This window comes from Maylandia zebra, linkage group LG22 (genome assembly GCF_041146795.1).
Source record: "Maylandia zebra isolate NMK-2024a linkage group LG22, Mzebra_GT3a, whole genome shotgun sequence".
Lineage (NCBI taxonomy): Eukaryota > Metazoa > Chordata > Actinopteri > Cichliformes > Cichlidae > Maylandia > Maylandia zebra.
The window spans coordinates 15,228,982-15,256,801 of NC_135187.1; the positions used below are offsets into that span (position 1 = coordinate 15,228,982).

The 27,820-nt window shown below is 41.4% G+C and overlaps 1 protein-coding gene across 2 annotated transcripts in view; it reads right to left on the reverse strand.

Moving 5' to 3' along the window:
- slc45a4a (solute carrier family 45 member 4a) overlaps positions 1–21,544 on the reverse strand; it is a 53,923-nt gene extending 32,379 nt beyond the window's left edge. Inside the window, exons 1-3 of one of the 2 annotated variants that reach the window (XM_014413898.4) lie at positions 21,392–21,544; positions 20,119–20,200; positions 571–1,898 (exon numbers count right to left, since the gene is read on the reverse strand). In XM_014413898.4, coding sequence (XP_014269384.1) covers positions 571–889 — 319 coding nt within the window. In that variant the 5' untranslated portion in view covers positions 890–1,898; positions 20,119–20,200; positions 21,392–21,544. Of the gene's footprint in view, positions 1–570; positions 1,899–6,414; positions 6,528–20,118; positions 20,201–21,391 lie in introns of those variants that run through there. The other variant, XM_004549136.5, reaches the window with a different exon arrangement.
- Between the last annotated feature and the right edge of the window lie 6,276 nt (positions 21,545–27,820).

Genomic DNA, 27,820 nt, shown 5'->3' on the forward strand with positions numbered 1-27,820 from the left:
TTGTCAGTTTGGGTCAGGGCTGTCACAGAGAGACAGGCAACCATTCACACTCATAGTCACACCTACAACCGGTTTAGAATTACCAATTAACTTAATGCCCATGAACCCAGCCATGGGCGGGCCACACGACAGCCTAGTGCTGGTCACAACCCTGGTACCTTGGTCAAGCACATGTTGCAGAGCTTATCCCAACATCGATCCTTAGAAGTAAATGTTTTCCACAACACCATGAAATGTCTTCAACACACTCTTTGCTCTACTTTATACCTCACTGATAGCAGTGAGCTAGCCAGTGATAAATTCTTTCTCCCACTGTCAACGCCACGTCCAGAAAGACAGAATCAACATTTTTTGTGAGTGGCTGCTCTTTATTGTGAGACCTTGCTGCTCTTTTCCTCCCTTTTTTGTGAATTAATAATTTTGGTCGTTGTAGTTTGATGTAGATCCTGAACTACAGTTTAAAAAACACATGAAACAGATATTTTTAAAAAACAGCAATTTTGCAGCTGAAGTACTTTGCAGATGTTGGCTTTCTATGTTTCATATGTAAATCATCTGGACTCTGCTCACCTATTTGCAGCAGCACAGGCGTCACCAGCGCTGTCTCCATGGCGTAGCAGAACTCCCGACCGAACATCACGGCTCCGTGCATCACCCATCGCTTTAAAGGAATCCCTTCGATCGATCCTTCGCTAGCAGATTCCTCTCCTCCTCGGCCTCCTTCTGCCGCTCCGCCTCCGCCTCCCAATCCATCCGTCTCGCCTCCTGCTCCTCCTTTCTCCTCATCCAAGCCTGATGCGGTGGAGTTTTTGCTGCTAACCCCACCCACCAGAGATCCGACCTGCATGGTGTCAGCCTCTGTGTTCTGGGGAGGCATGTTGGAGGGCATGCAAGCAACAGGAAAACAAGCGCACCCCTTCTAACAATACTACAGTACAAAAACAATACTACTCCTAATACTCCTCAATTCAAGTTACTTGTACTTTAAAACGAGTAGTGACTTTCTAGAAGTAACTTCATTACAATCTTTACAAGCTACAAAATGCAATCAGTGGTTGTAACTTGCTAGTTATACACTTGTTACATCTATTTCTTAAGTGTTCAAGAAGTGCTGAATAACTGTAATAGATGCTTCCCAGCCTGCGAGGTAATAAAATGTATGTTAAACTGGGTCCTACTAAAACTATAAAGGTTAAAGACACTAAATATTTGCAGATAAACTAATCTGCTATCCCCAGATGTATCACAGATCCAGAAAAAGAAGGAAAAAAATTAGCAATCAGCTGTCCTCTAAAGTTGTCCTCCAAAAACACTGCAAATTGAAATTCCCAACCTTTTTAATCCTTGTTTAAATTGGGAAGAAGGGAAAAAATCTAATAAAATCAGCTTTCTCAAGGCCTGTAGAGAATCTCAGAAAAATAAAGGAAGCAGTTGAATTTCATGGGAAGAGTAAGCGGTACATTCCAAGAGTGGCTTTGTGCACTTGCTTCTTTTGTGTGTGCACGTCAAGGTGTGAGAGAAACTGCTTGCAAAACAGCTTTATTTGGTATGAAAGTGTTTGTGTGTGTAGCTGTGTTTGTTGTGTGTGTGAGTGTGTGTGTGTGTGTGTGTGGGTGTGTGTGTGTATGTGTGTGTTGTGGGTGTTTATGGCTTTTTTGTCATCGAGGTTTGCGCCTCTTTTTTCTTACTGTCTATTACAAGCAGTAAAAATCCATATAGAAGACCATTCAGTGAGTTCCAGAGTCATTTTCTGTATGGAGGGCTGGATGGAGGGCTGGATGACGGAGTGGGTGGGGGCGATCAAAAGGTCGCGGGGGGAGGGGGTCGGAGGAGGAGGAGGGAATGCGGCGACGGTAGGCGGAGCTCCTCTGAAAATCCCCATCGAATGGCTGATCAATCTGGAAGAAAAATGGCAAGAGGAGAGAAAAACAGCAGTGAGCTACAGCTGCTTAAATCTTAAACATGTCCTACTGTTATCTCCTAATGAGCTCGGTAGGTGTGGGAAGGTGCGAGTGATGTGATTTTTCATGCATCAGCTGAGATTAGATGAGGGAGTGGTTTTATTCTTGAAGGTGATAACGATCAGCTGCAAAAACAACAACTGAGCTTGTATAAAAGAAACTACAGCCGTTTCTTTTTTCTCTTACATGATTTATCAGCAACTATAAAACACAGTGCAAACAGGCTTCTCATAAAATTTGGCACCGATGCATATGCAATCTACACTTATGGTCCATTTCATTAGATACACCTGTTCAACTGCTTGTTAATGCAAATATCTAATCAGCCAATCCCAGGGCAGCAACGAGGTGCATTTAGGCATATAAACATGATCAAAATGGTGTGCTAAAGTTCAAAATGAGCATCAGAATGGGGAAGAAAGGTGATTTAAGTGACTCTAAAAAAGGGGCATGGTTGTTGGTGCCAGACAGGCTGGTCTGAGTTTTTCACAAACTGCTGATCTGATGGGAGTTTCCCACACAACTACCTCTAGGGTTTACAGAGAAAGAGAGGAAATATCCAGTGAGCAGCAGTTGTTTGGGTGAAAATGCTTTGTTGAAGCCAGAAGTCAGATTGCTTTGAGCTGACAGGAAGGCAATAACTAAAAAAACCCAAAAACACTTGCACAAGGTATGAAGAAGAGTAGAAGATCAAACAAGGTGCAACTCCTGTCAGCTAAGAACAACTCCTGTCACCAAAATACTCAAATAACCTCTGGAGTGACCAGAAGGTCAATAAAGCACCTTCTGGGATGTGGCAGAACAGAAGATTCACATCATGGATGTGCAGCCGATAAATCTGCAGCAACTGTGTGATGCTATCAAGTCAATATGGACCAAAATCTCTGAGGAATGTTTCCACCAACTTGTTGATTCTGTGCCACAAAGAATTAAAGTAGCTCTGAAGATACTACCAAGGTGTAAATAACAATCTGGCCAGCGAGTATACGTAGCGAAATACTGGCACAAAAAAAAAAAGTAATGACGAAAGATTTTAAAAACAAAAGAAAAATGGGAAATCAAAATCTTTTCGAAAACAAGTTCCTATTCAAAAGTCTTCATTATAAAGCCTGTGGATAAGCATCTCAAAATAAACCAGTGTTTCTGCTGCTTTTTACAATTAAAAGTTGTGAAAATACCAACAAAATAATCTTCCAATAACTCACCAATAATTCAAATCTGGACACATAAAACCAAAGTTATATACAAGGTCACAGCATAGAGAAAAGGTCTGTTTCTGTAACTTGGCTAACCAAGTCACACGTGTTTGAATTTGTAAGTGTGAGTTTTTTGGGTTTTTTTAAGTATCAGCATGCTTCTACCACAATTCAGGCAGACACATACGTATGTGTTCTCTCGTATGAAAAGAGTTCATTTTTAAACGGTGTAATTGGTTTGAGCACATGATTCATCCGCGCAGACACTCGGACAGTCTTTGAAACTGGACGGGAAGGATGAAAGAATGCCATGTGTTTTATGAGCTAAAATGTTTTCAAGTTGAGCTACTGTCTCAAACAGAGGGCTTGTGTGTGTGGCGAGAAGAAACGACAGACATGCAGATGAAAAAAAACTATCTTTAAAAAGGAGAAGGAGAAAGAGGAGTACAAGAAGGGAAGGCCTTCAGCTAATAGCGCGCTTCACGGAGAGACAGAGAAACACAGTCTGCATGGAAGTTCAATACAATTTCCCACAGAGCCGAATTCCAAAGTGTGTGTTTTTGTGCGCAGTGGCCCACTGGATTAAAACCCATGGAGACCGCACGATTCATCACACCCAACACACACTAATGCTTGCCACGTGAACAGCACACATGCAAAATAACAGTGCTAAGACTCTTATCGAGCCTCTTAGCGAGAGATTGAGAAAGTAAATAAAATTAGAGTGAGGGAAGGAGAGCGGTGACGGGAGGAAGGAAGGAGGGTTTTTGACAGGTGGATGGTGGGAGGAACCAGCGATGGAGGGGAGAAGAGACAGATCAACAGAGTTTCTTTCTTTCCTCCACTCCTAGTGTACTCACATGTCCTCATTAAGATTCATGATGTCCCCGAGATGGTCCTGAATATTTTATCGCGCACAAACAGACAGGACCCTCATCACCTGACCTCACACACTGCAGCAGATTACATAACGGCCCCTCTTCTTTCCGGGCGTACATTTAAAATACAAATATGCCCCAAATGTTCTTGTGAATTATGTTTGGATTTGAGCACAACAACAGAAAGAACATCAGAATCTCCACGGTCAAGACAGAGGGAACGCGATGTGCTGAAAGTCTCCATGTTGAAACATGCCAACAACACCAACAAAATGTTCCAATCTGGTTGGCCACATATCTCCAAATACTTCATGTGTGATGGTGGACATAATTTATGGTTCCCAACAGGGTGGAGACGCTGCAATTCTGGTCATGGGAAGCAATGAGTTTTTTTCCCCCCCAAATGGTACGCACATCAATGTGAAGTTTAAAACTACATGAAGAAGAAAAACACAACCGATACAGTACCAACACGATTAAATACTTATCGTGAGGATGTCAATTGGTTTCTTCATCTATGACAGGCCTTCAGGGGCTACAGCCAACCACTAAATTCAGCTCTTAATTTACTGCTTAATAATAAACTATTGAGAATTTCCTAAAGCAATTTTTCTGCTAATCGTTTAATATATTAATAATCAGTTTTGACACCATCAGGGTCTCAAAATAAAAGAAATAATTTAAAAGGGGTGGAAAGTAGTGGTTAAAAACTATATTTCAATTAATAATGTTTTCTTGGTGATTGCAGCAGCCTTTACGAGTGAAGAAAATGAAGGGTATTCTTTTCAAATGAGCTACAGTCACTGACAGTACTGACACTAAAGGTATCAGCAGCAGGATTATAGCAGTGACACACAATAAGTCAAATGTAAGTACAAAAGTAGCCTAGATTGTAGTTTCCAGTGATTTTTAGGCAAAAATGTGACATAACTGCTTCAGTTTATTAATAACTAAAGTAACTAAACTTGCACAGTAAGTGAGTGCAACTAGCAAGTTCTCTAGCAATGGTCGGTTGAGTCGTTAGTTTACTTTTGTCTAAATGACCCGCTGCAAGAGCTTTGTGTTTTTAGCTTGGGTGGTGACGTTTGTTGTTCCCACCTTTTGCTGGAACAATGTATTAAGCTTTGTTGAAGGGTCATTGAAGCAGCTCTCTGATGTGCAGCTCTTGCCCTCAGACATGTCTGGGCTTGTCTCGTTGTGCACTCTAGGCGTGGAGACTATATGACTGGTATGGGCATGTGACACCTCTAAGTCAAGTTAAAAAAATTGCACTGGTATTATATAGCACAGCCTTAAATTTAAGGTCACGCAGCTTCGATTAGCAAATGTTTTGTCCGAAAGTATACAGCTGGAGTTTCTGTAACAGTCAAGATTTTAGTGAATAGCTTTAGTGAAAAATGACGGCAGCGCTGATGCATACAGTCATACACTACCACACAATGATTGAATAAATAGTACCTAATGCTCGCTGCCAATTTCAAGCTTTACAACTCTGCAATTTGATTTCAGTATTATAATGACATTTATATAATGACATTTCTCTGCCTGGAAGTAAACCTATAAAGAAATGCATAAAACTAACTGAAGGTTGGACGTGCTTCATTTTTGTGATACTCAAAAATAACTCAAGTGACTGGGAGAGGACACCTGCTGAGCACAAACGGCCGCATTAACCAAAGAAATGCTAAACAGCGTGAGTTGTCAGGGTGAAAACTGCCACGAAACAGGAGCTGAATCAATTTGAATAATTTGGTAAACACAAGAAGCTTTTAATCCATCTCTTCTGACAGTGAAATCCCGAGTCTTAATAGCAAACCATCACCAACACCATGGTCCAAGTCTCTTCTTCAGATCCTTTTTAGGCCTAAATTAATTTTGTGTAGGTTGTAAATATGAGGATGGGTGCCTTTAAGGACAGTAGCTTGCAATCTCCTGCTCAGGCAGCACTATTCATCCTGCATTTGTAGTCCTCAAACACACACACACAGACAGCAATGCATGGTTTCTAATCATCAGTCCACACACATGCGGCACCAGCTTATATAGAACTGAAACTCAGCTTTCCAGGGAGCAACCGAGTGAAATGCAAGGAAAGACTCACTCACAGACTGAAACACAACTAAGACAAATGCTTGCAATGAACCTTTAAAAATCCTACTGAAGAAGATGAGAGGAAAATAAGAGCAGGAGGGAAGCAAAGGAGATGCCTGTGAAGTTCAAGGTCAGACAAATTAAGAGTCTGCCATGTCCCATGTCTCACAGAGCAACACACACACACACACACACACAGGATTTCTGACTCTTCAGTGCACACACTAAACACGCATAACCCGAGTCTATTTTAGTGAGTGTTTATTCTTGCTCCACAGACCAGATTACCTGTGACACAAACGTGAAATCAGAGCGAGCGCTGTCTTTCTCACTTCATCCACCTTCTCCGTTCCCCTGATCCTCTTTCTTTTTCAGTGCTGACTCATGACTCGCTTCTGCAAAGCAAGTTGACTTTGCAGACATGAAAACCATGCAAGTCTTATCAGTTATGCAAAGCCGAGAACATCTAATTTGGGCGCAGGGGTGGAGCTGGAAAGCAAGCGGCAACAACAACAGTTGGAGCCAGCGGCTTCCCATAGCACACAACCCCAAACAAACAAATCCCGATTTGAACTTAACGTGACTAACTCACTGAAAATATTTCATGTTTCTTTTTTTCGTTGTTTTAACTGCTGTAAAGAGAAAATTGAGCTTACGTATATGTGATTGTTGGCTTCATTTTGTTTCAAAGGCGCAGTACTTAATTTCTTCCACAGCTCAGTGTTAGGTTTAGAACCAGTTTTAAACATTGTTCTCATGGAAAGCGAAACCAGCCTAGAAATTTTTTTAATGAGGAGCTGGCACAGTAAAAAACAACTACTTAGCACTCTGCAAGAACTGAAAACAACTAGATTCCAAATACTGTAAAATATGTTCAACTTTTGAGACAGCAACAAATATTTATTTTAATCTAGTCGGTCTTATTGTATTTCCAAATCACAAATTTAAGGATGATTGTACTCTGGCGATGGTGGGCTACCTGAAGCTGTATAATGTACAGTAGATATTTAACTTTACAGAAGCTGGGACACGAGCCAGGCGTAGCCTCAACAGCAAGCTAACCTTTAGTTAATGGTGGAGGCTACTCTGCTCAAAGGCAGCGGTCCTGCTATGATCCACAGTCCACATCATCACATATGTGTGTTAGCACAACGAACCTCTTTACAATCTCACTGTTTGTCTACGACAGTGTTGGTTGCCACCATGGATGCTGACAGAATAAGATATGATAAAGCATGAAACATATAATCCACGCTTCATTTACTTTAATTTCAGACTGCTGTAGTAAAATGAGAACAGTGTTTGATTTGTTTGATTACAGTGCAACATATTGCACCTGCCGCTCAGTCTGTTTGTCCCTCACATCCACCAACGCCTTTGAAAGTTGAGTGCAAACAACAATCTTGACTCGTAACCAAGACGTAACCACAGGTGTGAGATCAGGAAACATTTTCAAGGTATTCTTGGACAGTCAAAAATAATTGATAACCTGTTTTATATAAAAAGTTATCCTTTTTTATATAAAACTTTAAATATTAGAAAGGTTTTACTGTTAATCAGACGCATTATGTGAGGGATAGGCGTTGGATTTCGGGATGTTATGATATATATTTTTCATCATTTTTCTGACAGACCAATTGAATTAATTATTATTAATTATGTGTGTTCTTTTCTCAAATCATCACTGTTTCACATATGTAAACATAAGTTGTGTTGCTGCAGAGCAGTGAAGCACGTGTGCACTCTGTAAACAATGCCACGCTGACCTATATAGAGGTACATATAGATTACAAGGACGCCAGGATCAAATTCACATTCTGCAGGGGCTGCAGATGCTTTTGTGCATTGAGTAAATAAAAATAAAGAGGCAGGCATTTTATTACTCCAAGATCAGTAGCCTAATATTGTGCATTATTATGATTAAGGATTTGTGATCCAAAGAAAGATAAAAAGGGCAGGGAATTGTGTAATCTAATTTCACAGACTGCTGTCAGTGTCATGACCCTTGTTGTACTCCTTCCTGTCTCCTTTCTTCTGTGTCTCTTGTTTTCCTGTCCTATTGCCTCTCTGTGTGTCACTTGTAGTTGTAGCACCATTCACATTTCCTGCAGTCAATTCGATCAGCATCTAAAACCGGTGGCTCATCAGCTCATCACCAGCCATACATCTACTCGACTCTCCAGTCGCTATCTGACAGACATCACAGGAGAGACACCATTATCACGTTTATTGTGTTTGTGAGTGAGTTAAACTCATTTCATTTCATTGTGCTTAGATTTCACCCCCACCTCTCCGCCTGCTCTCAAGCTTCAGCTCCTCAAGCTCACCGGCAGCAGCTCCTTTCTCCCTGCCTGCCCACTCTAGCTGTCTGCCAAGCCAGCTCACCCGGTCTCTGCCATCAGTCTGCCTGCACACTGTGCCAGCCACGCTTCACCTCTCTTCATCACAGCCTGCCTGTTTAATCTCCAAAAAAAAAAAACCCATTACATCTACAGCCCTTACACCTTGACTACATTCGGAATAAAGTCTCCCTCTGAGTCACGGTCAACTTGTGTCCATGTGGTGTGAATGCTTTTGAGTCCAGAAATTTTAACTGTAGCTAGTCAGCTAGCCGTGTTGACAAGTTCTGTTTGTTGGCACTGGTCTGAGATTCAGTTGTGATTTATAGCAAACACACTGTGGACGAGTGGACGGCTGGCAACTTCACTCTTTCTTTGTTTTGTTTTGTTACAGTTAACACTTGGAAGCTTTTATTGCACTTCTTCTTAGAGCAATCTAGCAAGATGTAGTCAACTGGGTCAATTTTAAGCTAATTTTAAATACTGCTTAACGCTAAAGTCACGCAAGAGAATCTAAATTATTGTTGCAATCATGTGCCATGACCCTTTAATCTTCTTGCTTTTGAAGGCGGGGACCATGTCGTCAACCACTTGCAGTCATACTGCTATCAGTCTGCAACTGAATCCGGCGAACTTGCAATTTTTTGTATTATACTGCAATTAACTGTAATAAATCTGCATAAAACTGCAAACCTGTTTGGGATTCCACATAATTTGAAAGAAATTCCTCCACAAATGTTATACAGTTTATGCAGGACAAAGATTCGACTGCAAAATGACAGAGATACTCAGCAACCTTCCTTTTATATAGGAATATAACCTGAATAAAGCTATTGGGAAACCAGTTGACTTGCGGTCTCTATTATAAAGAGAAGGTTGAGCTCACAGACTGACTCAGATTGCCAACAAAATGCAATCAAGCTGTCTATATTTATAAATGTGACCGCAATTATTTGCAAACCTTCGCCAAAATGACAAAGAGTGACTGGACTGCAACTGTTTGGAGACAGGTTTCCTCCAACCAGGTGACCTGTGCACTTGCCTTGTGATAGGAAACAGTCACACAGAGGTTGAGGGTGTTGCACTCTCAATCTCTGGGATACCAGTTTGTCACCGCAGATACATGAAAGCGGTCAGTAAATGACAGATTTTTCACAAATTGCAGGGAGGTCGTTTTCCTATTTGTACTCTACTGTGACTGAGTTTAAAAAAAACAAACTGATTCACAGTCTCTTACTCACACTGAGGATGACAGTTTATCGCTTATTAAATACTGATACTGGTTGTGTACTCAGTTATTGGCTGATATCCAAAGCCGAGACATGTGTATCAGCAGCAGGAGTCATGGATATTTTAGTATATTTATACATTAGCCTTTTAATTTTTTTCTGTACTAAATATCTTCGATATTCCTAATACCGCACATACTTATTATGCTATGCTTATTATGACTGCTATGTAAACTAGGAAATTCTCAGGGCCTTTAACTGGGTAAGAGAGTTGGCTCAAGTCAAATGTTTCCAACACTGAAGAAAGCCTCAGAAGAAAAAAACCTTTGTTGGTTGGCACAGTATGTGGCTTTAAAAATGTGTGCGCGTCTGCGTTTGCGTGCACTTGTGTGGGAGAGTGATAAAATGAAATACAAATATGTCGCTGGCAGATGTTTAGTGTTCTGTTTCAGAAGAGTTATCTTCTGTTGTTGTCTACATTTCAGTTATCTACACCCTAAAAGCGGCATGTAAACACGCAGGATGCTGCGCAAACCTTTGCATGTGCAAAAAGACTTGAACAGCCTTTTTCTGTAGATGATTTTCCCATGAAAAACAACCACTGGCCAGTTTTTGGGGAGCAGATGGCAGGGGTAAGAGAGCAAGAGAAACAGAGCGTGGTTGGGAGGTAGACGGAAGCTGGCTGTTAGTGTTATGGTGCAGCAGTGCTGCAGTGCAGGGAGTACAGGGGGGCACATGTGTATCAACGTGCTGTAGCCTCAATGACAAATCTCCTACTCATTACACAGCGCTTAGATCACTATACCGGGTGGCATGAATATGACATAATATAAGTGCTGTTCACTTACATGCACTCTAACACACACGCATATTAAAACACTTAGAAGAGCCTCCCACCGACTTGGTTTTATCCCTGTGGTGTCCAAGCAGCTCTAAATTAATCCCCAGTCCCAGCCTCACCTGAAACTCCCAGCTGCCTTCTCTCAAAATAGACGCCAAATGTCTCTGCTTGCTTTAACCATCGCCATGAAATGACAAGACACCACAAAAATTGTTTTACTGCGAGTTCAGCCAAGGTTAACCTTCTAGTCACTGACAGGCTGACTAGTGACGTCAGAAAAGTCTCCCCACCACAAAACAAAATGGACTAAATCAGGGAATTTGAAAACGAGACACCACACATTGCATTCTTGCCTAAAACATAATTTCCTTTTGTGTGTTATTATATGATGTCTACGTATATTATGCATCTGAGTAGCTCAAACAACTAGAATAAAATTATTCCACCCACTTGCATAAGGCAGGAGGTGTGTTCATTTGGTGTGGGAAATGATATATTAGATCTATTTACATAACTCTGGCAAAACTAATATACTAACATTAACCCAAATTCACTTGAGAGCATAATTAGGAGCAGCTGAGTCTGAGAGACGATTAATCTGAGCCTCCTTGTTTTCAGTCAGAGAGCAGAACTACAGACGTGTCAACAAACCTGCGGCACAACAACCACACAGCTCGCAGTGACATCTAAATAAAAATTAAATTTGCCCAATTCAATTAATTATAAAAGAGTTACACTGGTTATATCTGGTTTTATGGGTTGAAAATTTTCAATCATTTCTTTATATTTTGTTTCCAAGGCGCCAGACTGTCTCGCCATTTAGTCTTTAAAGTCTTTCAAGTTGTCTTAGTCAATAGTAGTCAATAGCTGTTCAGGCTCTCTGAGGCTCTTTTGATGTTTTTGCTAGGACACTGACTGCTCTTCCATCCATTTTCAGCTAGGTCCTTGGGTTAGACGTAGAGTTCATGGTTTCAATAAACTGCTGCACCATTTCTAATTTTCCTATCAAAATACATAGGAATGAGCTCAAGGCTCATTTGTGAGTACTTCAAGGCTTTTGCACACTACTGCATGTTGTGGCTACAACACAGCTAACAATTTAGCAGTAATCTCATTATTCCCATTATTCCAACAGATTAGCCACAACAAACAGAGAAAACAGATGTACAGAGAGGTACACTGATAACGATGGCTTAGCTGAACAGACATCAACAAGTTCTTTCATCAGTGGCTGTTGTGTTCTTGTCCGTTTGACGAGCAAACCAGTCTGCTCACGTCACGACACATGCAAGGTCTCCTCTGGTGGTGCTGCCTTGACTCAACAGTGGCCCTGTTTTTACACCCAGTCACAGCATCAACACTGCATGCTAAATATTATGAGTAGTAGTAAATTTATTGGATCCTGAAGAAGCATCCATACATGTTGAGTGTGGCATCTGTATGAATTAGCACGACTGGTGCGTCATCTGGTGACGACAAGGACGTCGTGCCTGTGTCGCTGAGCTGCCAGTATCTCTGAGCAAATATCTGAGCGACAAACAAGTGCATATTTATATAAGAAATTACACATTGATTTGTATTCATTTCTAATTAGGGTCTGTGTCAAAGCTAGGATTGTGTCACAGGACTGGAATATTTCACATACGGTTCATTATTTAAGCTCACACTTATTTTAGATTGAACTTTGGAGAAAGGATCGTGATCATCTCTTTAGAATTAAAGAAGAAATACAGGCAATGTTAGCGTTAGCAAATAAAACAGGAGAGGAAAGGAGAGATGAGACCTTGACTGTATGTTGTGTCAGCTTGCTTAGCAGCCTGTAATAGCCTGGTCATCTTAATGTTTATTTTTAGCCCTCTTAGCTAACAGGCTGGCTAGTTAGCACTCTGTCTGGCCCACCATACGAACTGCAGCCAATTCAAACACAACACAGCTAGCAAGCTTACTTTACACTTCAAAAATCAAAATAAACGACATCGCTGGCCTTAAGTTTTCCAGGTTTGAGGCTAAAGTAACGTGCCTGCACACTGTTGTTTTAATCTGCAAGGCCTGGTGATCTGAGCCTGTCTAGACACTGGATGTCAGCGTTGTGTCTACAGTGTGGTTAATTTCTAATCATTATTAGGATAATCTGCTGACCCAGAAATTAACAGGCCAACAAATGACCATCAAAGGCCTCTGATGTTAAAGCGGCCCTGCACATCTGAATAGGTGAAGCTGGTTACGGTGAGGTTTTGACAAGCTGCTGACAGCAGATCTGACCTACTTCTGCCCCAGAGTCAGAGTACTCGTGTGTCACCCAGACCCGATACATACCCACACACACACACACACCACTGTAGCTCAACCACCTCAAGCCCTGCACACTACAGTACCCCCCCACTATCCAACATTGTATTACTGTAACCCCCACATGCATGGCCCAAAGGGGCTGCCCACTTTTAAAGAGACCGTGTGCATGTATGTGTTTTGGAGTGTGCATCTTCCCACAAACACCCCCACTGAGGTTTCTAACCACAAGGGAGCTGCAAGCTAGACAAGGCAGAAAAACCCCCCACCAAAAAAAAAAACAAAAAACAGAGGAGGTGATATCAATCTACTTTCTCTATCTCTCGTTAGTGCATTTCTTCTTTCCAGCCTCCAGTGTGGCCAAGCACTGCCTGTCTCAGTACACTTTTGCCTCTCACTGACATAAAGCTGCCTCTGAGTGAGTGCAAACCTCGGTAAGAACGCACACACCACCCCTAAGCTCACCACATGAGGCTGCTGAAAGCAGTTAAACACTGGTGTGTTTGTTTTTGTCTTGTAACCAACATTATTGTTTCACATCAGCACGTATGACAGCAAGTCATAAGAATGACAAGTGCCTGCCCTGACCAGTTCAGGACTGCACTAAACCTCCAGACGACAAGTTCTGACGCCGCCTACACTTCTGATGGAATATCACACACACACACACACACACAAACACACACACATGCTTAAAGCTGATAAAGGCAAATGAATATGAACAACGCTCAACTGCTGCAACACACAACTTTACAGTAGTTGTTAACAGACAAGTTGATTGCGATTATGCAAAAGTATAAATGTAATTAAACCTAATGAAACATGCTAGTAGAGCAGTAACGTTGTAAAAACTTGTTAGTGAGGATTTATCCAGTGTGGTACTGCTGTCTTATTTCCTGGGGAAAAAACAAATAAACAAAGCAAATATAGGTCAATGGAAGTAAGTCAAGGTAGGTTTTGTTTTCTTGCTTTGCTTCTCTGCTCATTTGTTGTTGTTGTTGTTCCGTCTCACTAAACCTGCTAGCCTTAACATTCGGCAATGAAATGTGACACCAGCAAAAAACTATGTTGTGTTTACTTTAGAAAGCATACAATAGTTACCAGTGCTGGGAGTTTACGCCATCAAACAAAGAGAGGTGCAGTACAAATAACGAATGAAAGGGAAACGACAAGAATAAAAGATTCTGTACGACTTTTATCACCGTGACACAGTCAATATTTGTAAACTAATCCCAAGCATGCAAGTACCTTCAAATGTTTTTATAGGACTGCCGTGGAGATGATTCACAATTTAACAATTATATTACGGTCATGCTTTCATGTGATCCGTGTGAAACTTTAAGAAAGAGAGCGAGACTCCTGCGATGTGGAAGCAAACCAAAAGCTGTCTCAGGTGTGATTACCCTTTTTTCAAACTTGATGCAGCTAACACTCTCTCAAACATTTGTAGCGCGAATCAAAGCGCGCCATGGCAACACAAACATATCTGGTTAAATACACAATATGTCTAAAATCAGGCGAGTTTACTATATTTGATAGCCTGAAAGCCAAAGTCGCAGAAGGACCTGGAGCTAACACTAGCGCGTCTGTTGCCCAAGGATATGAACGTATAACGTAATGACTGTAGTAATGTATGTATGTGTATTTCCTCCTAGACACATCAATCAATCCTGATTAAACTTACTACATAAACTGCCTAGGGTACCAGGATTATCAGCATCTATATAGCTTCTGTGTAGCAGCTGAGCTCAAAACAAACAGCAACGTCGTTGTTTATGAACAGACATTTTTGACAACCGACTATATATACGGTGATATAATGAAGATAAGCAGAATAACAAGACAAATGAACAGACATGTCTGTGTATTAATACATGAGCAAAGTAAAAAAGGCCCTGGCAAAAACCACCGGCAGGGCAGGTTTTTGCTAGTCAGTCAAACCATAAAAGTGAACCCAACCCAATTCTAATTTACTGTAGAGTACATAAGACATACAAGTACTGACAATTTTCTGTTTTAAAATGAGTCTGGATGTGCAATGGATCGTCTAACTTTTTGCCTCCTTTTTTATTTAGGCACACTGATGTAAAAAACAAGTAAATAAAGAAGTGATTGAGTGAGTGTGTTTCAAATGGCAGATTTAAATTGTTTCATTATGCAAACTGTATTCAAAAGGACTAACCACCTGCCATCCTACACTGACAGCCTCGCGCTCATGACAACAACAAACTACATCATGCTGCAACCAATCTGTGGTGAATTACAAATGATTTGGGATCTAATGCGTCTAACAGCAACAGCATCCAAACCTGAGATCATTAGCAGCAAATGAGAAAGGATGCAAAGATCTGCTATATTAACTCCTTACTTAGTTCCAGTATTATTATTCTTTTCATCTGCAGCACTGACAACATAATGCTCTGATCAAACTTAGTGACTCACAGTCAAAAAAAGGCAAATAACTTTCAAATTAGAACATTTTCACAAACATCTTTACAGACACGGATATCAAATGACGAAGTGCAAGCACGCAGACTTGATTCAACCATCTGGACCGTTTCATCCACGTGTGCTAAAAAACTACGAGGGATGATGTGTGATCAGAGCACCGCACCTTTAGTTAAACCCGTGACACTTTGTGTAATCTCTCAGGTATAAAAAGGTTTAAAAGGACCCCAGATTGAACACTTCTTCTTGTGTTGCAGGAAAATTAGCTCAAAAGTGCCCAAGTGTTTGCGTGCAACCATTAGTTTGAGTGCAGTATTACTAACAGCGTTAATGACATTACTGGCACGCAGCCAGTTATCCTCTCTCCTCACCGACCCAGGATACTCGACCGGTCTGTATGAATATTCAGTGACCCTATGAGCACCTTTGAAAAGTGAAAGCTATTCACTGGGTCCTTCTTAAATATGAACATCTGTAGATTTTGAATTTTGAACAAGATATTAAAGAATCTGAGATACAGTGGCAGATATATCACTTATTCCTACCTGGTTATTGTCTCTGTAATTAGGATTTTATTTTATTTTATTGTATTCGTCTTACATCAAGTGACACATCTAAGAGTTTTTATAAGCTACAAAAGAGGGGAGGGAGAAGAGAAGAAGAGGACACCTGCTGCTACTGTGACTCAAATGCAGATGTAGAGTTTGTGCGTTTCAATTCTGTTGCAATAAATTTGGTAGAGTTGCAGTTGTACGTCTTCAGGAATGGCTCATTTTATTCTTTTTGGTCTTTAGAGTTTAGCAGATGTTACTGACTGAACCTGAGGCTGTTTCCTTCAAGAGGAAAAGTTAAAAAAAAAAAAAAAAAAAAAGCTAAGGGATTGAGAGTGTAACTGTTGTGCTGCCTTCTCTTAGTCCCAGATGGCAATTATCCTGTTTGATAAAACATACTCCAAGAGTTAACTGCAAATGCTAGTGAGGATGAGGTGTGTGCTTCATCCACGAAGCTCTAAAGGCAGCCAAGATTTACAACCCAAAAGAAGTCCGATGTGCTGCCAGTCATTCCTGGCATCCACTCAGCTTTTTGCTAATTTAATTGGAAAGTTGAGCCTCTTTTAGCTCTCAGACATTTTCTACTCAGGATGAGTCAGTAAAGATGAGGACGGAGATTAGAAAAAAACGACACAAAGATAAGAGACAAATGACTTCAGAAAGACTTTGGACAGGGAAACTTTAAATACGCCTTGAGTGCAGATTTTTCATTGAAGAGCAGAGCGCACTGACGCGGTGTTAAAGTTAACCCTGGGCAGCTGAGCCCGAAAAGCTCTCAATGTGCTGAAGCCAAGTATGTTCAGACTTTGGCCTGCCCCAGAGGAAAACGAAAATCTGATCTTTCCCATAACTTTCTGTACTTTCTGCAGTTAAACCTAAAAATTGGCTACTAAATTTCACCAGCTTCATCACTTAAAGGCTTAAAATAATCTGAATAAGAATCCAGCCAAGATAATCCAAATCTCCAGGATTTGGTTCATGTGGTGCTGGTTTTGCAGATCTGGATGCTTTTAAACCACATTTGGTGTCTGCCAGGTTTTCGACTGGCCTCTCCTGCTTTGTGGTCACATGATCATATGAACATCTTGTATGGACCACCTTATAAGTGGTTGTGACTCCGGAGGTAGCAAGTTGATCAGAAGGTCAGAGGTCTACTCCCTGCCTCCCCTAGTTTGCACTCATGCAGTGTGTGTGAATGTTAGGTAAAGCTCTTAGGGACAGAAAAAGGTGCTCGTGTGATTGCATGAATGAGAGTTGTAGTTAGACGTATGCGTAGGTTCACAGTCATCCAGATCGTGGTGCTCTTGAGTTCCTGAAAAAGAAGCCGAAAGGACTTCTTTAAGTTTATGAAGACATTTCAACTCTAATCCCGGATGCTTTTTTTGATGACCACGATGACGGCCAAAACACCTTGACCTTAAACTTGCCGAGGCTTTAACCTCGTCTGCTTTTGTATGAACAACAGGGAAACTTGTAAAGCATCACCTCACACCTAACTTTCCCATGACTCTACTTAATGAGCTCAAAGCGCCACAAGCAGGTTGTATAACTGGAACGTCTGCTCGAGTTTAAGACGTGTCAAAATAAATACAAACAAAGACTGAAGACGCAAATGACAGAGTGAAGAGAAAAGAAACGAGTCTGAAAAAAGAAAAAAATGCATACAAGACAGAGTAGAGGAGGAGCAAGCAAAGTGGAAGTGCAGAGGACACCAAGTCCTTAGAAGACGTTTTGTACTACTGGCAATATCTTCCCACACACACAGGTACAGAGTGTACCTAAACCTAACCCTAACCCTATGTGTCTGTGAAGGTTCTCAGTCATCCAGGTCATCGTAGTCAAAGGAGTTACCCATAGAGTTACCTATGGGTAACTCTATGGGTTACCTATGGGTTAGGGGTGTGTCCTCCAACTCAAAACCGGGGCTAAATACAGTATTGACTTTGATAACAGTCCTCCAAGTTTAGAAAATCAACCAGCCATGCATTACAGATACTCTCCACACACAAAAACGTGCCGGGCTGCAGATTCCCCTCAACACACATCTGTGAGGTCACCAGCAAATCAAACCATTATATCTTCTTCATTACAGGGGCCCACCTGAACTCTGAAGAAAACATAGTTCACTGAGGATAAAGTGACTCTAAACAATGCAGTGGCATTTATACATGCACAGCATCTTAGAAAGACTTGTTATAGACGAGAGGGGAGCGAGGCTGTTGATGGCTCGGATGCAAGCGAGATGATGAACAAATACACATAAACACACGCATTTGCCCTGTGATCGTAAGTGGAAAAACATATTAGCTCACTCCTTTCTTTCCCCCGCTCCCCTCTCATGTTTGTGTATGAAAACCTCTCACCAGTAGGAAATGGGTTATCTACACACAGGATCAGGACTCGGGATAGTGAGCCAGATCTGCTGTTTGTGTGTGAGTGTGAGTGAAATGCAAGGAGGATGAGTGAGATTCAGGCAGCCAGTATTACTTCAAGCTAAATCATCTGGTGGTTTTGGAGCAAAAAGAAGAGCTGCAGTTCATTTATACTTATTTTTAAACCACTAGGTCACTGACACGACTGTTGCAGAAATAATTTCATTGCTTTAAAATGATGCATGACAGCACCGTAAACCCCTGTCTGTACTCAGTAATCAAACACCTTTGGAACACACTCCTTTGCTTTTAAAGAAGGGTTGTAGGCTGTTCCTTGTCTTCTCCCTGAGCCATTCAATCTGTTTCCATCTGTGCAGCAAGATATTTCGCACATACAGAAAACACGGGTATCCATTCTGAAGTTCAACCTCATAAAAAACATACTTACCTAAATGTCATCCTATTTCTATTTAATGCTATGCAGATTTAACCCTTCCAAATTCTTTCAGCCCTTAATTCCGTTGTAGCTCTGTTTGTTTGCCTTAAAGATTTTGTTTTGATATGTTGGTTTTATGGGAAACTGAGAGTTCAGGTTGAGCTGCGATCTCTCTGAAGGAGGAGAGCTTCTTGTTTTCTGCTCACATCAGAACTCGTGCTATGAAAACTAGTAAAACAACAGATCTGGAGTCACAGTGAGGGTGCGTTTAACCTTTCGACATCAGCCTCGGGACATCGGTTTGAAAAACAACACACACAGGTATGTCGGGGCTTTTTTTGTTTGTTTTTTTGGAAAGGGTAGTATCTGAGCCAGCTTAAAACACCGAAATAAACCATTCCAAACATGAATGCCATCTATTTATTGTAGACACTAGTGTTAACTAATAGTAGCATACTAAAACTATAGTCCTATTAGCATGTGCAGACAGTGTTCTGTTCACGAGCGGTGGGCCAAGCAGATCGGTGCAACATCTACAGTAATGCGGAAGAAGTAGCTGAACGGGAAAGCCTACTGGTCGATCTACATTCCTGTCCTCACCTGTAGTCAACAATAAAAATATAAGAGTTGTCTGGGGCCTCACCCAGACAGAGCTTAGTCATTTGGTAGGGGTTCCGCCTCGTCACAAAGGAATCGACTGACATGGTTCAAGCATGCCTTACCATCCTCCCCCAGGGCCAGAGGAGGTGGTACCTCAGCAGGGGAAGGTCTGAGCAGGTCTGGTCAAGGACAATCTCTGCAGTTATCAGAAATTACTAGAGGTCCACATAAACAGCAGTCCCAGGAAGACAGAACTATCATGGATGTTTTGTTTATGGAAATACCCACCAACTCTACATGCAAATATCAAACATCTGCATGAAGGTAGTTACTATATCTTCCTATGTGAAGGTACAGAGGGAGGTGTTGACAGTGTTTGCTTAAGATCTGAGAAAATGTATCTTTATGTGCATTTGGGGAGTGTGTTCATGTGACTATCTGCACATGACCACTTGGGTCTGGCTACATTTGTGAGGGGTAATAACCTGACACAGCAGCAGTTGATAGTCAGCAAACATTTCTTCAAGAGGAAGTCGGTAGCTTTCACTTCAGCTAAACAATCTAGTCTTTAGCACACAAACTGAAACCTAAACCACATCGAAACCAGGAGCCTGACATAGTTTTTTTGAGGAAGTAACAAACATCACATGAGCGTGCGTCTGTGTGTGCACTGTCAGGTCAAGCCAAACCAAAACCAAGATCGCGTCACTCGGAGTGAACCTCCGATTCAGCACAACAGAAACATATTAAACTTAAAACAACATCTGTTGGCCATTTACGACTCTTTCTTCAAGTCTTTTATATTTTTGCGTGGACCAAACACCAAAGTGAAACACACGAGATGATCTTTAAAATGCTTTTCGTGTGCATGTGTACGCAAGACTCACCAAAAGGCCTTGAAAGCTTCATAAATGTCGTTGAGACGTTGTAGTTTGGTCCAAGCTGCAATCTTAAGCCCTGCAGTCGTACCTAAGCATGCAACATTGAAAAAGAAACAAATTAATACAGATTACAGTCATCTCAGGTCAATGACACTTAACTCATGGATTATTACGGTATAACTAACATTACAAGTAATGCTTTTATCAAGGCCATTATTTCTGCATTAATCCATTTGTTGTGCTCTCTAAGGATCTAAGACCAAGACACATCCACATAAACTGCCAGTAAACACAAAAATGAGAAAGAGATACTTTAACACTTGAACCCTATGCAGTCAGGTAGGAAACCACAGCTGATGTGTTCAACAAACACACCTACAACCAGTGACGATGAATCAGTGGTTACAGTGCAGGACACTTCTCATCCATTACACGAATTTTTCCCCGGCAAGAGCGAAACACAACAGCTCAGGGTCACGGATGGGCTGAATTCTATCCCAGCTGTCACGGGGGGTGGGGGTTACACCCCGGACAGGTCACCGATCTATAGCAGATTCACATTCACGGCCAATTTAGAATCGCCAATTACCTTAACTAAGATTAATGCCTCTGGGGTGATCATCCACACTAAGGCCGGCCGCTGGACTCGAACCCACGACCACTACCTCGCAGATTTCTCTCTCTGTAAACCAAATATACCGGTAGATGCTTGGTTTCAGTCACCAGTGTGTTATACACTACAATAAACTACTCCTTCCTGGTAAATTTTACACTCACACACTCACACTCTCTCTCTCTCACACACACACACACACACACACACACACACACACACACACACACACACACACACACACACACACACACACACACACAGCAGTGATGGAGGAAATGAAAATTATTCTAATGCCAGTATTCTCAACATGTAAACTGTAAACAACCACCGCTGAGCCTCTTCTGCTTCATCTACTTTAAATTTAAACACCACCCACTTGCACCATTTTGTTTTACACTTTATAATAAGAGAAGCCTAATTTTTATCCTGACCTGTACCCCGCAGATTGCAACCCCCCTCTAGCCTCTCTCCTGTTTTTGAAACAGGCCTGCAGAAAACTACAGTAAATGCCTCCTCCTCCTCCTCCTCCTCCTGCTCCTGTCTCTGCAGCAGCAACCTGAGATGCTTTGCATTCCGCCTGGCGGAGCCGACCAGCAGCGGCTATAAAATGTTAAAAATCCGTCCCGACTCGTCTCTGCTGCTTCCCCCGGGCATCGCGCTCACCTCGCCGTGTCGTGTCAGCCGTTGGCTCCGTGTTTTCGTCCGCTATGTGGTCGGACAGTTCTCGGCTCTGCAGCAGCTTTTGTTGCATAGGTTGTCTACTGCTCCCGCAACTACAGCCAGGGCTTTAAATACGCTTTTAAAGCAGTATCTGTCGGAAGAGGAGACGTAGCGCTAGCTTCCGTCGACGTCACGGCTCATTTGCATAAAGAGGCGGAGTCTTGGTGTTGGTATACAAAGAAGCAGAGAAACTGAACTCTTAAAGGGAAATGCCGTTAAAAATAGTGCAGTTCTCGCTAAAAACAGAGGTATCAATGCTTTATTTTGCTTTATTTTTTACATGTACAGTTTTAGTTAGCTTTTCCTGTCTTTTCATAACTAGTTTAAGTTTCTCGTTACACCGTCTATTATTTCTAATGTTTTATACACCAAGGTACCATATACAACCTCAAAAGAACAACAACACATGGTATTTTGCACGTTCATTATTTATTTAATGAAAAGCTAAGCGAAAATGTAGAAGCAGTTTGCATGAAATTGAGTGCACGCCATAATTCAGTAGATCGTAATACTGCCTTCTGCAGCAATAACTTGACGTAAATGGCATGTATTTGTATAGCGCTTTACTTAGTCTGTATGGACCCTAAAGCGCTTTACACTACATTCAGTCATCCACTCATTCACACACACTGGTGATGGCAAGCTACATTGTAGCCACAGCTGCCCTGGGGCTCACTGACAGAGGCGAGGCTGCCAGACACTGGCGCCGCCGGGCCCTCTGACCACCACCAGTAGGCAACAGGTGAACTGTCTTGCCCAAGGACATAACGACCAAGACTGTCAGAACCGGGGATCAAACCGGCAACCTTCCAATTACAAGACGAACCGCCAACTCTTGAGCCACGATCGGCACAAAACGTACTCGTTTTCTGTATGACTGTATGACTTTTCCAGTCTCTCGCATCATTGCGGTGGAAATTTGCCCCACTCTTCTTTAGAGCATTACTTGGAGTTCATTGAGAGATCCAGGGATTAGTTTATAAACAGTTCTTATAAAGTCCTCCACAGCTTTTCAGTCAGGCTGAGGTCTGGCTTAGAGGGGTGCATTGGAACAGCTTCGATCATTGTGCTGTTGCATGCCCCAGTTTCAGTCAAGCTTTAGTTATTAGACAAACGGCCTCACATTCAGTGTGTGAATGTGTGTGTGAATGGGTGGATGACTGGATATGTAAAGCGCTTTGGGGTCCTTAGGGACTAGTAAAGCGCTATATAAATACAGGCCATTTACCATTTACATTTGACTCTACACGGAGTGCAGAATTATTAGGCAAGTTGTATTTTTGAGGAATAATTTTATTATTGAACAACAACCATGTTCTCAATGAACCCAAAAAACTCATTAATATCAAAGCTGAATGTTTTTGGAAGTAGTTTTTAGTTTGTTTTTAGTTTTAGCTATTTTAGGGGGATATCTGTGTGTGCAGGTGACTATTACTGTGCATAATTATTAGGCAACTCAACAAAAAACAAATATTTACCCATTTCAATTATTTATTTTTACCAGTGAAACCAATATAACATCTCCACATTCACAAATATACATTTCTGACATTCAAAAACAAAACAAAAACAAATCAGCGACCAATATAGCCACCTTTCTTTGCAAGGACACTCAAAAGCCTGCCATCCATGGATTCTGTCAGTGTTTTGATCTGTTCACCATCAACATTGCGTGCAGCAGCAACCACAGCCTCCAAGACACTGTTCAGAGAGGAGTACTGTTTTCCCTCCTTGTAAATCTCACATTTGATGATGGACCACAGGTTCTCAATGGGGTTCAGATCAGGTGAACAAGGAGGCCATGTCATTAGTTTTTCCTCTTTTATACCCTTTCTTGCCAGCCACGCTGTGGAGTACTTGGACGCGTGTGATGGAGCATTGTCCTGCATGAAAATCATGTTTTTCTTGAAGGATGCAGACTTCTTCCTGTACCACTGCTTGAAGAAGGGGTCTTCCAGAAACTGGCAGTAGGACTGGGAGTTGAGCTTGACTCCATCCTCAACCCGAAAAGGCCCCACAAGCTCATCTTTGATGATACCAGCCCAAACCAGTACTCCACCTCCACCTTGCTGGCGTCTGAGTCGGACTGGAGCTCTCTGCCCTTTACCAATCCAGCCACGGGCCCATCCATCTGGCCGATCAAGACTCACTCTCATTTCATCAGTCCATAAAACCTTAGAATAACCAGTCTTGAGATATTTCTTGGCCCAGTCTTGACGTTTCAGCTTGTGTGTCTTGTTCAGTGGTGGTCGTCTTTCAGCCTTTCTTACCTTGGCCATGTCTCTGAGTATTGCACACCTTGTGCTTTTGGGCACTCCAGTGATGTTGCAGCTCTGAAATATGGCCAAACTGGTGGCAAGTGGCATCTTGGCAGCTGCACGCTTGACTTTTCTCAGTTCATGGGCAGTTATTTTGCACCTTGGTTTTTCCACACGCTTCTTGCGACCCTGTTGACTATTTTGAATGAAACGCTTGATTGTTCGATGATCACGCTTCAGAAGCTTTGCAATTTTGAGACTGCTGCATCCCTCTGCAAGATATCTCACTATTTTTGATTTTTCTGAGCCTGTCAAGTCCTTCTTTTGACCCATTTTGCCAAAGGAAAGGACGTTGCCTAATAATTATGCACACCTGATATAGGGTGTTGATGTCATTAGACCACACCCCTTCTCATTACACAGTTGCACATCACCTAATATGCTTAATTGGTAGTAGGCTTTCGAGCCTATACAGCTTGGAGTAAGACAACATGCGTGAAGAGGATGATGTGGACAAAATACTCATTTGCCTAATAATTCTGCACTCCCTGTAGAATACTTTGGTATAGCAGAGGAGTTCGTGATCAACTCAGCGACTGCAAGGTGTCCAGTTCCTGTACACAGATCACCATCCCTCCACCACCGTGCTTAACAATTGGTTTTTGCCAATGTGCTGTGGGTGGTTTTCACCAAAATTGCTGCTGTGCACTTTGGCCAGACATCTGCACTTTGGTCTCATCTGTCCAAAGGACCTTGTTCCAGAAGTCTTCCAGAAGCTTCCATGTTCATTTCACAAAGTAAAAGAGGCTTTCTCCTTGCAATCCTTTCAAACAAGCCCACAGACCTCCAGGTTTGGGTCAATGCATAATGTATAACATCCTTGTATTAAAATCCAGTTTTATAAAGAAGAAAAAAGAAGAAAATAAAACGAACTGCTGGAAACCAGTTTCCCCTATTTATTGTGCAGCCTAATAAGGAGCAGTTGGCCTCAAAACATCTAATTTGTTTTGGGCAATAAGTATGAGAAAGCTGGATCCCTGCAGTTTGTAAGTTTTAAATTTATTGTTTCAGTATTATTGCTTTTTTTTCTTTCTTTCTTTCATATAAAATTTCAAATGCAAATGAATGTGAGGACAAATATAGTGACAACAGCAACATCATAAAGGCAAAAGTGATGGTTATAAAGGAGTAAACAGAAATGTTAAATTTGCTCTCTCTTCATGGCTACAACATTAGGGGAAAACTCACACACCACAGCATCCCCTTGAAATCAGGACCTCAGTTATAACAGATTGTTTTTATGTCATTTCATTGATTATTCTAAGACCATCGTCTAAATTCTAGCAATGTTAACTTTGGCTTCACTTTCTTGCTGAAAGGTCAAATTAAATAAGCTCCATATTCACACCTTTGGAAAGGTAAATAGGCCTGTTGATTTGGGAGGGAAGGTTAACAAAAGTGCTTATATATTAACATAATTTAGATACGAAATGATTGATGCCTCGTTTTCTGTCTGGGACTTTTAAACATGAAAAATCCAATCAAAAGGAAATTTCTCATAAAATCAGTAAAACTCATGAAGCTGACAAAGCAATATCCATGGTTATGCGTTGCTAACTGTATCGCAGGATTTTCAGGGGACAAATTTCCTTTAAAAAGGCTCTGATATTACACTGTAATAAATGATGAACTACTAAGACATGCATTTTATTGTTGAATGCAACCCCCCCCCCCCCCCCCCCCCCAATCCAAAAAACCACCCATTCTAATATACAGTAACATTTTCCCTCCTGAGTTTCCCTCATTTGTGCTTTTCACATTCATTGTTTCAAAAAGAAAAGACAGACACTGTGGTGCAGAGCTGTAACTCACACAGAGCCATTAGCTATATTTTATTTATTTTCTGTTGATGGAGATTGTTTTCCAAAAAGAAGTGTCACTATCATATTGCAAAGCTGTAAATCCATCATTTCACTTTCAGTTGTGCTTAAGTGCTGCAGACCAAGCAGATTTGAAGTTAGTTAAATTAGTCATTTGCAGTCAGCTGACTGGGGCTGCTAACAATTTATATACAATTAAGCAGGCTGCTTGAATCCTTGACATCTCATCAGTTATGAAAATTGCTGCCAGTTGAATCAATTAGTCAGCTAATCTATGGCTTGTTTACATCATTAACACCTTATGAAATGCAACATGTATATGATTGATTAAAACAAAAACAGCTCTAAAAGTATCATGGTGCAATTGTAGCTTTAAAAAAGCAGCTTAAATTCTGTTTAAACTTAAGAAACCAGAGTTACTAAAACAAACACACTGTATTATTTTACAGGCGACTCCATGAGCAGAGCTCCCGTCCTCCAAAGTTTAACCCTCTGAGGTCAAGGCCGTCATCAATGACGGCCCAAAAGCTGACCCCTAACCGTAACTGTAACCATACTTAACTGAAGACATGCAAACATGATGCTTTTAGAAATAATGTAAACCAATGAGTCAGTACTGTAAATGTTTTTTTCTGTGAATATGTGTTTTAAATATTGTATTCGTTGTAGTCATTATTAATAAATGTGTATAAATAGGTCCCAACAGAGGAGCTATTTACTTCTGTTTGAGTGAAGTTTGCAAAAACTAAACCGACTAGTTGTTACAGAAAACATAAAATCACGTCTCGCTTGAACTCTATGACCTGCTGTATCTCAAGACCCCGTTTATAGACTCAAAAATGCAGTCTTGCTAATCTTACTGTGACTTATGTGGCTCTGCATAAACGCTGTTTACATGTTAAAGCAATGTAAGTTGTCTGACATGAAAAAATATTGTCCCACCCTCAAAGCAGTGTCTTCTTACTGTTTTAAAGTGGACAATGGTCAGCTGGCAAAAAATTCTGCTGAGCATTGAACTGTTGTCTGTTCAAACCACAGACAACGTCAACATTTTTTTTCAGCTGTCCCATATATACAGAACATGTCCTTCCCCCTGAAACCCACAGCGTGAAGACTAAACACAAGACAAGGAACTCAAGGAACAGGTTATATTCTTTACAAACAGTCATTTAATATGTTTATGCTGTTAATGCTTTCAATAAGCAAGGGTACTGAAAATGCCCCTTTTCCATGTACAAGGTGCCCAAGCCAAATCTAGAACCAGTTCCACACATTCCCACTGACAAAACTACAGTTAGCACAAACGTGTTGGGCCCAGCTATGAATTGCTGACTCAGCAGTTATGTTCTTTCCACAGAAATGTGCCCAAGTTATCCTAACGCTGCGTAGCATTCAGTTTTCATTTCCTGTGAAATGCAGGCTGGTTTTCAAAAGGCACAAATGGCTCTGCATCAGCACCGCATCGATGGGGAAACAGGCCAAAGAGAGATCATATTGCCACTATATTAGCATCTCTTCATTGGCTCACTATCAAATCCAGAATTGAATTCAAATTTTTTCTCCCTATATGCAAAGCCTGAAAACTTTAAGCTATCAAAGACCTTACACTATCATATTTGTTATATTATCATGTTATTATAGAGCACTTTGCTCTAAGACTGCATGCTGGCTTGTGTTTCAACAAGCTTTGAAGAGCCCCTCTCCAGTAGACCCAGCTCCCAAGGTGGATTCAGGAGACAGACGCATTGTCTCCTTTTAAAATTAGCCTTCAAAATTTCTTTAACCCGGGCTTAACCCTTGCTGCTGTAACACTTCTATGGGCTCAGGCTGCTGGGATACTCCCTCTTTATCACATGCGGTGCATTTGTTGTGTATGCCACATTCACATGCATGTCCACATTTTCTCTTCTTCCTGCTGCGGTTGCAGTTTACCGTTTCTCTTTCTCCCCACTCCAGTCAGCCGATGCAGGCAGCTGCTCCACCCTGAGCCTAGATCTGCCGGGGCTTTCGTCCTCTTTAAAGGGGTTTTTTCCCCACACTGTTGCCAAATGTTGTGTAGACTTTTTAATATAAAAAAGGTATAAGGTATCTTGACGTTAATCGTGTGTTTTGATGCTGTATAAATTAAACTGAAAAGAAGGCAATTTAAAAAAAAAGAATGGAACATTAAGGGCATGACTCATTATGTTGAAGGGTGCTGTTTGGACAACAACTACAGAGGTATTGCCTATTTT